The 13964-nt window shown below is 31.5% G+C and overlaps 1 protein-coding gene across 1 annotated transcript in view; it reads right to left on the minus strand.

The window, feature by feature from the left end:
- Positions 1–479: 479 nt before the first annotated feature.
- Tmlh (Trimethyllysine hydroxylase) overlaps positions 480–13964 on the minus strand; it is a 35207-nt gene continuing 21722 nt past the window's right edge. The window contains exons 6-8 of the mRNA XM_085958781.1: positions 13314–13538; positions 11537–11670; positions 480–751 (exon numbers count right to left, since the gene is read on the minus strand). Coding sequence (XP_085814907.1) covers positions 615–751; positions 11537–11670; positions 13314–13538 — 496 coding nt within the window. The 3' untranslated portion in view covers positions 480–614. The remainder of the gene's footprint in view (positions 752–11536; positions 11671–13313; positions 13539–13964) is intronic.

The raw sequence follows: 13964 nt of genomic DNA on the forward strand, positions 1-13964 counted from the left end.
TGCGATTCAATTACAAACTCTATATTTTAACAGAATTTTTTTCCGGATATATTAAATTTGACTATAATAATATTATAGTATTACTTTAATAACAATAATAAATTGAATAATGATATAACTTGCGTGGTGATACAATAAAATTTTGAAAAATGACCGACATCTGATGCACCAAATATGGCTATATTTTCAATTTTGCATAACAACGTTTGCAATAATAAATACTCTTTAACGATATTAACATTTTCCATGAGATCACGTAATTTTATATTCTATGATGAAGAAAATTAGGAGTTACAAGTCATATACGTCTTTTAAGAGCTCGCAAAGATTCCCAACAAATTTTTACCTTCATACAGCACCTGGGCCCATAAATAGGCATTAATTTTATTCCTTTTATGATTATATATACAGGAATATTATGTAGGTATACCTACGTATCTATAAGTTAAATAATATACTCATGTATTTTTATGGTAATACGTAAAAGCAAATACGGACTTTTTAGTTCACTTGATGTAGTTATTTATTATAATATAGTACGAACATAAAATTTAGTTATTATATACAATAGTATGAACGTTATTGTGTTATTTTGAAATTTGATAAATTCTTGACTATGGTATTATGCCATGCACTCGAGCCGCACTTAGCCAATCTCCGCGGCTAACGTATGCTCCACCAAGGACACGTTTTCCGGAGAATCCTGCTCTTCCATGAAGCACTCTCCAGTTGTCAAAGAATAGAACTCTCCCTGAAAATTATATAAAAATAAATAAAAACAAGTTTTCAAATCACTTTCATTATAAAGATACGAAAACGACAAACCACAAAAAGTTTATAAGCTAATAGCCAAATGCAGAGACATTGACGTTAATAATTTACCACTATTTTTTAAGATCATCTTAATTCAGACTAACTTAATGTTGGTTATCTCTTCATTAAGCCATAAATTGGTGACATTAAGCGTTGCTTAAAGCCACTTTAGCATCTATGTAAGTTTGACTATACATGTGGTACAGAGATACTAGAAAACAAATCTAACCAACAACAAAACTGGACATCTTCATCAGAGCGCGGTTTCCTGAATAGATTCCTGGCTTCCTTTTATAATTCCACTTTTCTATTCAAAGTGGTTGCTTTCTAATTCAATCATATAAGCATACGTCATCAGTAACTTTACTGTATAAATAGTAATTGTGGTTTTGACCTTTCTCTTCTCTTGTGTCCTATTGGATTACTCTCTACGATAGTTCGTTGCAATTTTAATATGATTCACATGACTTTTTCCATTCTTTATTGATTAAACAGTGCTTTAGTCTTCATACATACCCTAAAGCTTAGCCTTTTTTCTTTCCAATAAGTGACATCGATCTTAATTGGCTCTCTTTGAGCCAATCACGGATGTAACAATTGTCTTTAGAAAATATTTAGCGCGTTAAGTTTGCTCGGTTGATATCCAGATTTCCGAAGGGTAGTTAAATGATCACACGCTTTACAAAAGTCTTGAAAGTTTGCTTTAAGTTTGTCGAGATAATACGCGGGAGATATTTTAGTAGACCAAACTAGCACGTGACTTTCTATTTTATTTCCACTATTATATTATTAGGTATCATGGTATCCAAAAAAATATGGATACCGGAATTTGTATTATTTTATTTAAACAATAATAACGTAAGTGCTAAAAACAACGTTGTTAAATAAAGTTAAGTAAAAAAACATATTATTCTTTAAATTAAAATTCCAAAATACTTAAATAAAGAGAGATTTGTGTACATTTTAAATTTAATCTACTAATTTCGAGAATAACACATTTTTTACGAATTTCATCACCGTCGATTTATCATGACTACATTTAAAAAACCTCAATTATTGAAGGTTAGTAAAATAGATAGCATTATGTACATGATAATATCTAATTTTAATTAAATAAATCATCCTAAGTAAATATTGAAATCACGGTATTAAATTTATCATATGGGATGGCCAAACGGTTGAATGCGCGGTGCGACATCTTTTTTGGGAAAACCCCTAAAATGTTTTCAAAGTAACCAAGTATAAGCAATAAATTTGAAGGACTGTAAATATAAAAAGGACGCATCGTTTTATTCAAAAGAACCTTTTCCGTAATCAGATCTTTCCAATACGCAAATAAAATATATGTAATGTACTACCCTTATTCTAACAAAACCATACTTCTCCGTGATAAAACTGCACCCGAGAGGAAAGCTATAACTTTTTCAGTCGACATTGTTTTCGATCGTTGTTTATTTATTTATTTAATGAATTGATTACTACTTAATTTATTTATTTTAAGATGAATATTGATTGCATCGTATCATCACAAATGAAATAAAAAATAATCTTAATATTTGTTATCCATACTTTTGTACTGTTTGAATCTCGTAGACCCATAAAAATAGAGAGCTCAAGTTAATAAATGCCTTTTAAATGTAGTATTGGCGCCGTATGCTACTAATTTCTTGGAATTATATTATACGAATACATAATTCTAACATTTTGTAATCATAAATCTGAAAATGTAAAGAAGCTTATAGTTTTTGGAGGTCTTCAAGAAAGGCGAATATGAATAAGAGCTTCGACAAGCTGGAGTGATCAAGAGAAGGAGATTACTAAGTTCCGACTTCACTTTTCCAACTTAAAAAAGCAGAGGTACGTAAGGTATGCCATGTCTTCATCGCCTAATAGTTGATAGCTTATCAAAATTAATTGTCATCATAATATTATATTTTATGGTATACTCAAGATATAAAATACCCTATAGTACTATTTTTTTAATCGTACTATAGGGGTCGTGGGTTCCAGGTTCAAATCATGGGTCTGGCAAGTACACATATTGTTTTTCAATTCGTGTATGAGTCAGAGTATGGACCTAATATGTTAAGCAAGTGGCTGACATCCATTTCTCGTAAATACCCAATCTGTAAATACAAACCTCCACTCTGTGGAGGCCCATATGATCTTATTAGGATCGGACATGGTCGAAAAAAAAGTAATATGAAACACATAAAATAAACGACATTAATTATACAGAAAGTATCTGGAAGGTGTTGCAAAGATATTTATTTTGAAATTATAAAGAAATACTTTAATATGTCTCTTATTCCTTATCTTATTTTGAATACAAAATAATGATGATAATTTAATTAGTGCTTTGTCTCGTACTTCTAATTTTCAACAATGAATCATTGTTCGCTCAAACAAAATAACTTGATTAAACCATTAAAAGGCGTTAAATTTAAGCTGTAAGCTCTTTTAGGGCGTATATAATTTAAGTTCCGTAGAACTTAGCAGCTGCAGAAGGCATTTTACACTTTACCAAAGCTTTCGGTTTGACACAGTGCGCGAGTTAAGTGGGAGCTTTCAAGAAAAAAATATCCTTTGGACTTTTCGAGAAAACTTATTCGCCTTTTTTAGCGTCTAAGTGAAAAAGTGCAGACGCGGTTTACGTACCAAAGTAGATTATCTGGTATTTCCCAACGAATACTTTTCACATTATGGGCTATAATTGCGTTTTAAAAAAGATACATTTTGGGGTTATTTTTAAGCTTCATTGTTTGAGTTCCTTTACTTTTTACTGAGTAGTATAAGCTATATATATTTTTAAATGCATATTATAGTATACATTTGACCGTAGAAAGGAAAAAGGACGTAATCCACACAAACAAAATTTTACAGGAGGCACAAAAACGTGTTATGGTTTTCGGTCAAAGTTAAAATACAAAATAAACATAACCCTGAAGTCCATGATAATTAATAATTTGTTTTTTATATTTATAATCTGATATTAATTATTGGGTTAATTAAAGAAAAATTCACAAAAATGATGGTTAAGTCGTTTTTTTCCACTTCGTGTCCTTATCAAAAATACAGGTAAATTTAGATAATAAATCAATTTTTGCAGGTTACATTCTTTGAACACAAGGTGTATTTAGTCGTGTACAACATTATTATCAAATAATACATATTTTGAAAAATATGAGGGTTACATCCTTTTTTCCTTTCTGCAGTTCATATGAAATATTGGAGTATACGACAGAGTATAATTCTACCTAAGGCCGAGACATATTGATAAAACATGGCAAAGCTTACTAAAGACACATAAACTACCCACATTAATAATTGGTGAGACAAATAAGAAAGTAGCGTTTGTCTTGTAATAATTTGAAAACAATATTACAATGAATACTTTTACGAATATTTTATCGAAATAATACCCATATTTAATAATAATCAATAATACATAAGTTACAAATTCATAAAATAGGTTTATCGACTAGTAGTACTTTTAAAAAGAATATCTCCGTCTCTCCTATACTCTATGGAAAGGAAAAAATAAAACATAATACGTTTTCCACTTCTGCGTCATACAATAGAGGCAAACACACGTCATATTATCTTGATCATATAAACCAGTGTTTTCCGAAGTAGGTGTTATCACCCCCTAGAGGGCTGCAGTTGCCTTGGAAGCAATTGGGAGGCGTTGAATGGAAATTAGGGGGCGGTTGAAGTAAAAGGAAAACAGAAAAAGAACAAAAAAAACTGTTCGTACATGTTTCCCGTATTGTGTAACATACAGTTAAATTCATAATGTCACTCAAAATGCATACAATTTAAAATGAAAATAACTGCATTATGAGCAGTACAAAAGATTTTTAATTGAATCTCCTTCATCATATTTAGTGAAACGTTACTTCATGTGGTTATAAATCTATTTACTAAACGGATTCCAAATAATTAATTGCAGTGACTTCAGAATGCTCCTGACATAAATAGACTGAACATTGATATAGTAGTAGCGCACTAAGTTCATCCGTCTCATTAGAATTTATTTTAATGTTATTCTTAATTTCATTTAATCTTAATTTCCTGTTCTTAATGTGAATGCTATCGTTGCTTTTAATAAATATTTTTATAATTTAAGAATCCAGGCATGTTTTTTATAACATATTTCTACACATAACGTAAGACTGCATCTTTTTAGTTGGTTGTTTAAACTTTAATATTCTTTCTTCTTCTTCTTTTGACCATAACCGATCCTGATAGGATCGTATGCGCCTCCATAGAGTAGAGGTTGTATCATCTGATTTATTTTCACGAGAAATGGATGTTAGCCACTTACTCAACCTATTAGGTCCATACTCTGACTCCAAAGACAAATTGAAAAACAATGTGTGTATTTTCCAGACCCAGGATTCGAACCTGAGAGCCGCTCGGCCATCGTAGCTTTTCATATTACAGGCAATAAATACATAATATTTATGTAAATCTATCATTTCAATATAATGTATTTTGTTTTCACCAGGAAATCCATTGCATGAAATACATTTTATAAACAATGACATTGAGTAATTTAACTCGATATAAAGGGCGATAGATGAAAGCATATAGATATCTAGTGTGCATTGAGAAGTTCTTTTTCTGTACCCTGCAAAGTTATAAATCGAAATCGTAGGATTTAAAAATCTAAAATTCTTGATTTCGGGATCAAAATTTATATAATTTCTGTAAAGAGACGTGTTTTATTAAAGTTCAAAACGACAACTTAAAACAACAAATTCAGTAAACTTCCACATGAAAAAACACGAAAAGTATTTAATATTCCTATGCAAATTATTTAAAAATAACATTAACTTTGTCAAAATTGAAAATTTTAGTCGACAGCTTCTTCTGTATAAAACGCGAATATTTTTCTTCAAGACTAATTTACATTAAGTAGGTGTGTGCAAAAATTGAAAAAAAAATATTGTCAAATTCCATAAGTATATATCTTTCTCCAGTAATAATAATAATTCTACGATATATGACCTACACGCTGCATATCTCACATGGAGGGTAGCGCGGTACATGGCGATTAGGGATTCCAACCCCGGAATCCCGAGCTATTTTTGATACCTATGAATCCCGGGATTGATAAAAATAATCCCAAAACTTTCGGGATTGATTATTTTATCAATTTTTATGGAAAATAAAATAAAACCGAAAATACAACAGAAAAAATACTTTTAATAACAAATAACTACATTAGAAATAAACTGAGTTTGAATGAAGTTTGATTTATACCCATGTGTAGGTAAGTTGCCGGTTCATTTTATTTTTTCACATAAACTAATAAAAATGAGAAAGATTGGAAAAAACAATGCTTCGCACTATTAACAAAGTAATTCCACCATCATCCCATACGTTTTACGTCAGTTTCATATTTGGCTGACTAATTAGATTTATGAAGCGGAAAGGCCATAAGTACACCATGATTTGCTTTACTATTTTAAATCTCGCTAGCCCATTCATGAAGTCTTTACTAACAGAAACAGCAATCTCATATTAAATTCACATTATTATTTAAATTACAATATTATGTACTCCATTATACTTATGTATTTCCAAGATTGGACGTATACAATATTATCAATAAATGTCTTAAATAGTATAAATTATACTAGATTTATTTTTTACCGATTTTATCATTGTTATTTGTAAATATAAAATTTTTATATTAACAATGGAAAAAAATGCCAATCCCGGGACCAGTACCGGGATCCTGGGATCAGAATTTTGGCTCGGGATTGGATTCCCTAGTGGCGATGGAGCGAGGGACTAAGTGCGACCTTGTTTTTAGCCTGCACTGCTATGCAAAATGTTGATAGAGGAATTGCATGAATTTGTATTTTTTTTACTAGCATTCACTGTATATGTATAATATTGTCATCGCGTTCCGTATATTTTGACTCGTCAAATATGTTTCTGATAAGATAAGCCAGATTCTATTACGAATATATTATATATATCACTGTGCATAATCTAAACATGCCGACAAATGAAAAATGTTGATTTTCATTATTTTTACCAAGTTTTTCTTAGCTCGTATTCTTGTTTTTCCGGTGGTTGTTTATCCAGTACAAATCTTGCAATCGATTTTTAACTAACTTCCCGACTAGTTAGACATTTTAAACTTTTAGAATATATGAGAACACGATGCCAATGCATTTTTAATACTTTTAGCCATCTTTAAGTAGAATTGAATTAATTTTCAGTTAATTCTGTTTTGTATGAAAAGTTATTTCGGAAGAAATCCGTAAAAAGTAAAACACTATCATTGGTTGCTAAGGGAGTGGTCCTATCAACTAAATTATTAATATATACGTGCGTTACTATGGAAATCAATATGAAATGTCAAAATGACATTTCAGTATTCTATACTATTTATTCAGTACCTATTTCTATCAAGTACAAAAAAAGTATTTATTAATACATAGAATTGTCAAGTTTATATGATTCAACAGAAAATTTAAAAACGTGATATATAAAAAGTTCTTTTTATCTTGTAATTATTTACCACTAATTATCATTTCTTGAGTATTTACCACTTTTATGAGTAATAATAATTGCTTAATAAGGAGTCTGTCACTGACAAATAATATAATACATTTTAAGATAACGGAATTAGCATAATTATGATGACTATAAGAGAATATGTTTGTATTCCTAACAATTCACCAAGGACTATTATTAATTGTTCATAGAAGTTGTAGTACAAATATAAATGCTCCCATTCCTTATTCCGGGTTAATTAAACAAACTTTCCAGAAGCTCCAATTAAACATCTGTACAACTATTCCAGGTGATCTCACTTAACTTATCTAATACCTTCTTCGATTGCATTTCAAGTCCTGGAAACTCATTCTCGTTTTGGTACGCCGTCATATAAATTTATTTCCCGCTGAAGTATGCTTTCAAACCAAACTACGTTGGTACTGGGTACAGTAGGATTATAGGGTTATACTAAAAGTAAATTAAGATGCGTAATTTATAATATGAACGATGATGGAGTAGTGGTATAAATAAACACCACCTATAAAATTCATGAGTCACGTATTCGATTCTTGCATCTCGCAAAAATTACACCTTGTTTTTTCATTGGATTCAATTTGTACATGGTTGAGGTCAACAATAATGTTTCATGAAAAACATAGTTAAGAAACCTTTTCGGAAGACGGCTATATATGGGATTACAGAACAACTTAAAAATATTATATACCTGATAGAACCTGTTTGAGTTACGTTTTATTAGGTATGTTCAATTTGCTACCTATTGAATGAAAATTAATATTCTCTGCGTAGGTATAATTGACCATATAAAAATTATTAGTCTTGCGGTTGACGATTTATTTTTATTTACAACGTTTTTATTAGCTCGTATTCTTGTTTGTCCGGTGGTTGTTTGTCCAGTACAAATCTTGCAATCTATTTTTAACTAACTTCCCGACTAGCTAGACATTGACACATGAAACTTTTAGAATATATCAGAACACGATGCCAATGCATTATTTTTTGATGCTTTCAGGCATCTTTAAGCAGAATTGAATTCATTTTTCAGTTAATTCTGTTTTGTATGGAAAGTTATTTCAGAAAAATCCGTAAAAATTAAAAGACTATTATTGGTTGCTAAGGTGGTGGTCCTAGCAACTAAATTATTAATATATACGTGCGTTACTATGGAAATCAAAATGAAATGTCAAAATGACATTTCAGTATTCTATATTTGTTTGTTTGTTTATTATTTACTTCATATCAAGTACAAGTTTGATCATATTGAGCGTAATAATTTAACAGAAAATTTAAAAACGTTGTATTTAAAAAGTTCTTTTTATCTTGTAATTATTATTACTTACATAAAAAATATTATTTGCAGTTTTATCTGATAGGTCATCTAAATACTGATTTATTTTATGTGATCCTGTCGATCAATTTTCAAAGGACACGTAAATATAATCATTATCACATTCACAATAATATTATTTAAACTTCGTCTCCAAAGAATAGAAATGTTACTACAATGTCTTTTCATCACGCATTTTAGATTCACTTTCATATTTTATTTATATATTATTTTAATAATATACAAAAAGTTTTCTTCACAATATTTGGTACTCACATATCGATAGGTTATATTCTTTTTAACACTACAACAGGTCATGAGGCCCAATGACAGTAGTGTAGTAATATAAGTGTACCAGTAATAAACACCCAGGATTTTATAAACTCACATATCATCATCAGGATCAAACCCGGAGCCCCCGGATGAGAAGCCAATCGCTCACAAGAAAACAATACCTCATATGCCACATGATACTATTTGTACATGAGATGAAAAAAATCCAAATATATAATATCTTTATCGTAATGTTACGTAAATCCATCTTATCCATGGGAAATACTGCTTTTTTTATGACGTCTTTAGTGAGTAATTGTAACACGGGAGCATTGTATCTAGACTATCGATTAAAATTCATGATGTGTTTTTTAAACGGCACAATTACTGTTTAAAGTTCGCAAATGCTCTACCGAATCTACAAAATTGATGGGTTCTCAATTATAATTATATGTATTACATATATTATAGTGATACCTCCACGCTTCTACGTGTATGGAGGACCCCTTTAGGGTAAAGTACGAGTGAAGATATGGATGCCACATTCATGTTTCATATAGTCCGCTAAGCCAAATATCCGGCTATCGCCGCTCGATAAATAAAATGCTCTGTATTTATTAACTAAAAAAATGTAAAAAAATACTAGATGATTGAGATAAAGGTTGGTCACGCAGGATTAATATTTATAGTCGTAATTCGAATATTTCAAAAACCATACTTAATATTGTTCCTTTTGAGCCCAATTCCACGAATTCATATAACACGGCTACCTAGCTGAACTTATAGCCAAAAAAACCCATGGCGGGTAAAAGACGAAGGTGCCCGCCGCGGGCGAGAGTGATAGAGAGGGGTTAGCGTTTAGGGGTAGATTGAGAGGGACAGCGATTAGGCTGAAAAGGGGACATAGCCGGTGGTGCGAGGGGCCAGGTCAGTAAGCCGAAGCCTTTCGATCCGTGATGGACACGGTGTCCCCGCGCACCACTCCTAGTGATATAATTTTCGCTGAATTGTAAAATAACTTCAGAGTTCGCGTGCTACGTACGTTGTAGGTAGAATTCGCTAGTGTTACAAACCAAGTGATTCATAGATCCTTAAATTTTAATTGCCGCAGCCCACGGCGCCCATCATTAACAAATTTAGGGCTGCTGCAAAATTATTCATGTGTATTGATATTGTGTATCTGTGTGTATAGCGAGTAACCTTTTTTGTGAACCTAAACTGTTAAAAATAAAACTTTCTGCTAAGATTTGTGCTACGAACAACGTGTGTTTCATTTTAAATGTCCACCATCATCAACTGTCAATCCTGCATCTTTACCCAACTGTCAAGACCTAACCTTACACTGAGCGTGCTCTACCACTACCAAACCCAGCTTCGATTGACCGCCCTGAACAATTTACATCACTGAGCTAGTCAAAGGGGAAGCTGGTTGTGTGACTCACACGTATCGACCGACGGCGCGGTCGATACCGAACACGATACCGAAGGGCGTCTTTAACGTCAGGTCGACCAGAGAGTTGAGCGCGGAGGTCGGATCGGGCTGTGCGGCCCCGACTCTCCTCCCTACCCGGACTTCCGGGGTGTCAATAGTATAATGACGATCCTGACCAACAAAAAAACTTGTAATGAATTCATTACAATCATCGGTTTATGATTCCATCAAATTTATCACGTATTTTTCGTATTCAACTATTAATCTTAATAGTGAAATACAAAAAATGAAGAATTTTTATATTATTAATAGTGACTATAGAGAGTTTTTTTCATCTCGTGTTTTGTGGCATACGAGGTATTGTTTTCTCATGAGCGCAATCCTTTACGTTATTAGATAAATGTTTAACATTTTACGTCCAGTTTTCTATGTTTTTATTTATATTTATAAAAACGAAAATTGAACGAAATAATACCTTCTCACACACCTACCCTATATTATTTTACAGCAGAAGAGTATAGTGGACATAGTTTTTTTGTGTATATTAACACAAATTTGGTAAACAAATTAACATAATATAATAAGGCTTGTGATTTCTCGACAATTAAGAAATATTTCAATCACAAGCATTTAAAATATGTCATTTCATTTTAATTGGATTTTTTAAATTATGTTTATTAAGTATCAATTTTTCATGGAAAGACATTGTATTAATTAAAATTAAAATATAAAATCTGCAGATTTTCGGTAACGGGTTCCATCTACTTCAATGAGATAATGTTGATGATGTCCCATATAAGTCGTCAAAAACGGTCTTCATGATTTTTAAATTATATTAAACATGCACTACATAATTATTATTATTTAACTCAAATTCGAATAAATCTGTAGTATTTTATTTGTTTTCATTAACTTGCGATTGTGCAGTTGTGGTGGACATTTCTCGATTACCATTTCTCAAAAAATGTAAATTTAAAAATTTCCCCAAAAAATAAATCTCGAGAAAAGAAAATCAAATTCTCTCATGATATTTCTAGAAAACATGATAATCACAATCTCTACAAACGACATCACTCACTTATCATTATTCGCATAAATATTGATATTTATTCACGCAGTCTTACAATCTAAGCAGTAATCGAATTACGAATTACCTGGTGCTAATTTGAACCACCATTGTCGCTTTTGTTGTGCGTATTGTCTTGATAGACCTCTCAGAGCGGAGTACATCGCCTGTGCTTCGTCTGCTGATGACGAACTATGAGGACTTCTGTCGTACACATTGTACCTAGAAAACCAACACTATTTAGAATGATATAATAATTACAATAGTCCGGTTACAATACTATTAAACGTAGTCACGTTAAGGTTTGTATTCCTAGGATACCTGTGGGTCTATTCTGTACTCATCGATCGCTAAAGTGATAAATATTATCAAACTTTGGGTAGATTTGTATCAAAGTATTAGCACTTATTGTAACAATTACAATACGTTTGTTGTAATAAGTGCTATATTCTTACAGCAGCAAGAGAGGAGAGAACCAACGTATTGTTATTGTTACAATAAGTGCTAATACTTTGATACAAACCTACCCTGAGTTTGATAATATCTATCACTTTATCACTTTAGCGATCGATAAGTATAGAATAGACCCACCGGTCCGGTATTTTTATCATAAAATCAATATAAAATATAAGATAAAGATAAAGAAAGGTGGTACCCTGGTATTTTCAAGCGTTCATTATATTATTATAGTTTGAAGGGGGTCGGAAATGATTTAGGATTCCGTAGAAGGTGTTCTATAGACGCTTTGTGTTTCATCACGATTTTCAGTAAAGTTATGATTGGTTACAAAAATGAAGATTATTATATAGATATCTACTTAATTTGTTAGAAATACAGTATTTGCAATAATATTTACTAATGTTATGAAGATATTGTGTAATAAATTTAATAATCTATAATTCCATAATTAGTTATCTATCGATTACAACATTATTTAGAAAATAAAATAATTTAATTATGTGCATAATATCCCGTTTTATCGTGCATAGATTTATCGCGTCCATAACAAGAAATCATGCGAGTTGCAAGATTGCATGCATGAAACAAAAAAGTTCGGAAGCTTCTGAATTTATATGTTGTTCAATGTCTACGCCTGCACAGTAGAACGATAGTGGCGAACCTGCCGGTAAAAAAATTAAATATACGTACCTCACACTCATTTTGAGGTTGATCGATTTTCACAACCTGTCAAATAGTACTATAAAATGACAACATCGCGTCTCGGTTACTCTTAAAAAATCAGATTGTCGAGATAGTCAGCACTATTATGTGTAAACAGTTATATCGCGATAGTTTAAAATACACACTGTTGCAGTACACACAGTAAATCCATGCACGTGTACAGGCGCTATATGTAAATCAAATTACTAATTAAGACAAGTGATAATGGTAGACAATAAAAGTAGTACATAATTAATTAAACTTTTTTTACTGGTTTTTTTTGAGTAATTTGAAACTAATGATTGTAAAGTTTAAAAAAAGGTAAACCTACCTAATTGTATATGTAAAGTGCCGGTCACTGAATGGTATATAAAGTGATTGATATTACAACATATCCGTTATTTATTTCAATATATTTTATACCATCAAGAATGCTTTAGTCGTTACTGAATATTCTACTAAACGTACAAGATGATCCTTATATTTATTAAATAATAATAATGGAATTTGTATTATATAATATAATATGTCGTGTTTTATATCACCTAGCTAAAAAACTAACTCTTGTCAACTGTGAACAACTGCTTTTGTCTACTATGAAAATTTAACGGTAATGAAATAAAAGCTTGACAGAAAAAAACAAAATTGAAAATACATAACAAGCAATTAATTAATTTATATATTATATATTATAGTTACGATACCTTATCTGTTGAATCTCTTTAGTAATCGGATCAATGTTAATAACTGGAGCAGAGTATGTGTGATGCCAACCATTCTCAAGGTACTCAGCCGCTTGATGGACAGTCGTCAGGGTTTTAAAGCCTTTGGGGTCGCTCTTCTCGAACTCCAGGGCGCCGTAGAAGCCATCCAGCAGAACTGTTTCACCGCCAGATCCACTGTGTTCCAGACAGTGGAACACCTGTAAGCTAATATAAAACACAGTATTGAATTAAGTTAATAGGCCACGATGCCTAACTCATCGAGTATTAATAGAGCCCGAGACTACAGGTATGAGAAGCCGATGCATTAAGCTTCTGACTACGAGGGTAATCGTATATAGACTGTATTATAGTATACATATATGTAACATATTATCAGTGGCTGAGGTAAATAATGAATAATCGAAGAGAATTGAGCACACTTTAGAGACTAAAAATAATAATAATAGGTAGGTACTATGATAAAATCATAAAAGCAATAGCCACACTAAAGAAATGGCTAGAGGAGGTAGTGATTATGATTGTTCACCTACTCCTACTGAGTAATACAAAAGGAGTCTTCATAATATACAATATAGCCGATATAGTATCACATCACCCGCAGATTCATGGCACAATAAGTACTTAGGATGT

This window comes from Rhyacophila brunnea, unplaced genomic scaffold (assembly GCF_057557595.1).
Source record: "Rhyacophila brunnea isolate RB1 unplaced genomic scaffold, BYU_Rbru_1.0 scaffold_8, whole genome shotgun sequence".
Taxonomy (NCBI): Eukaryota; Metazoa; Arthropoda; class Insecta; order Trichoptera; family Rhyacophilidae; genus Rhyacophila; species Rhyacophila brunnea.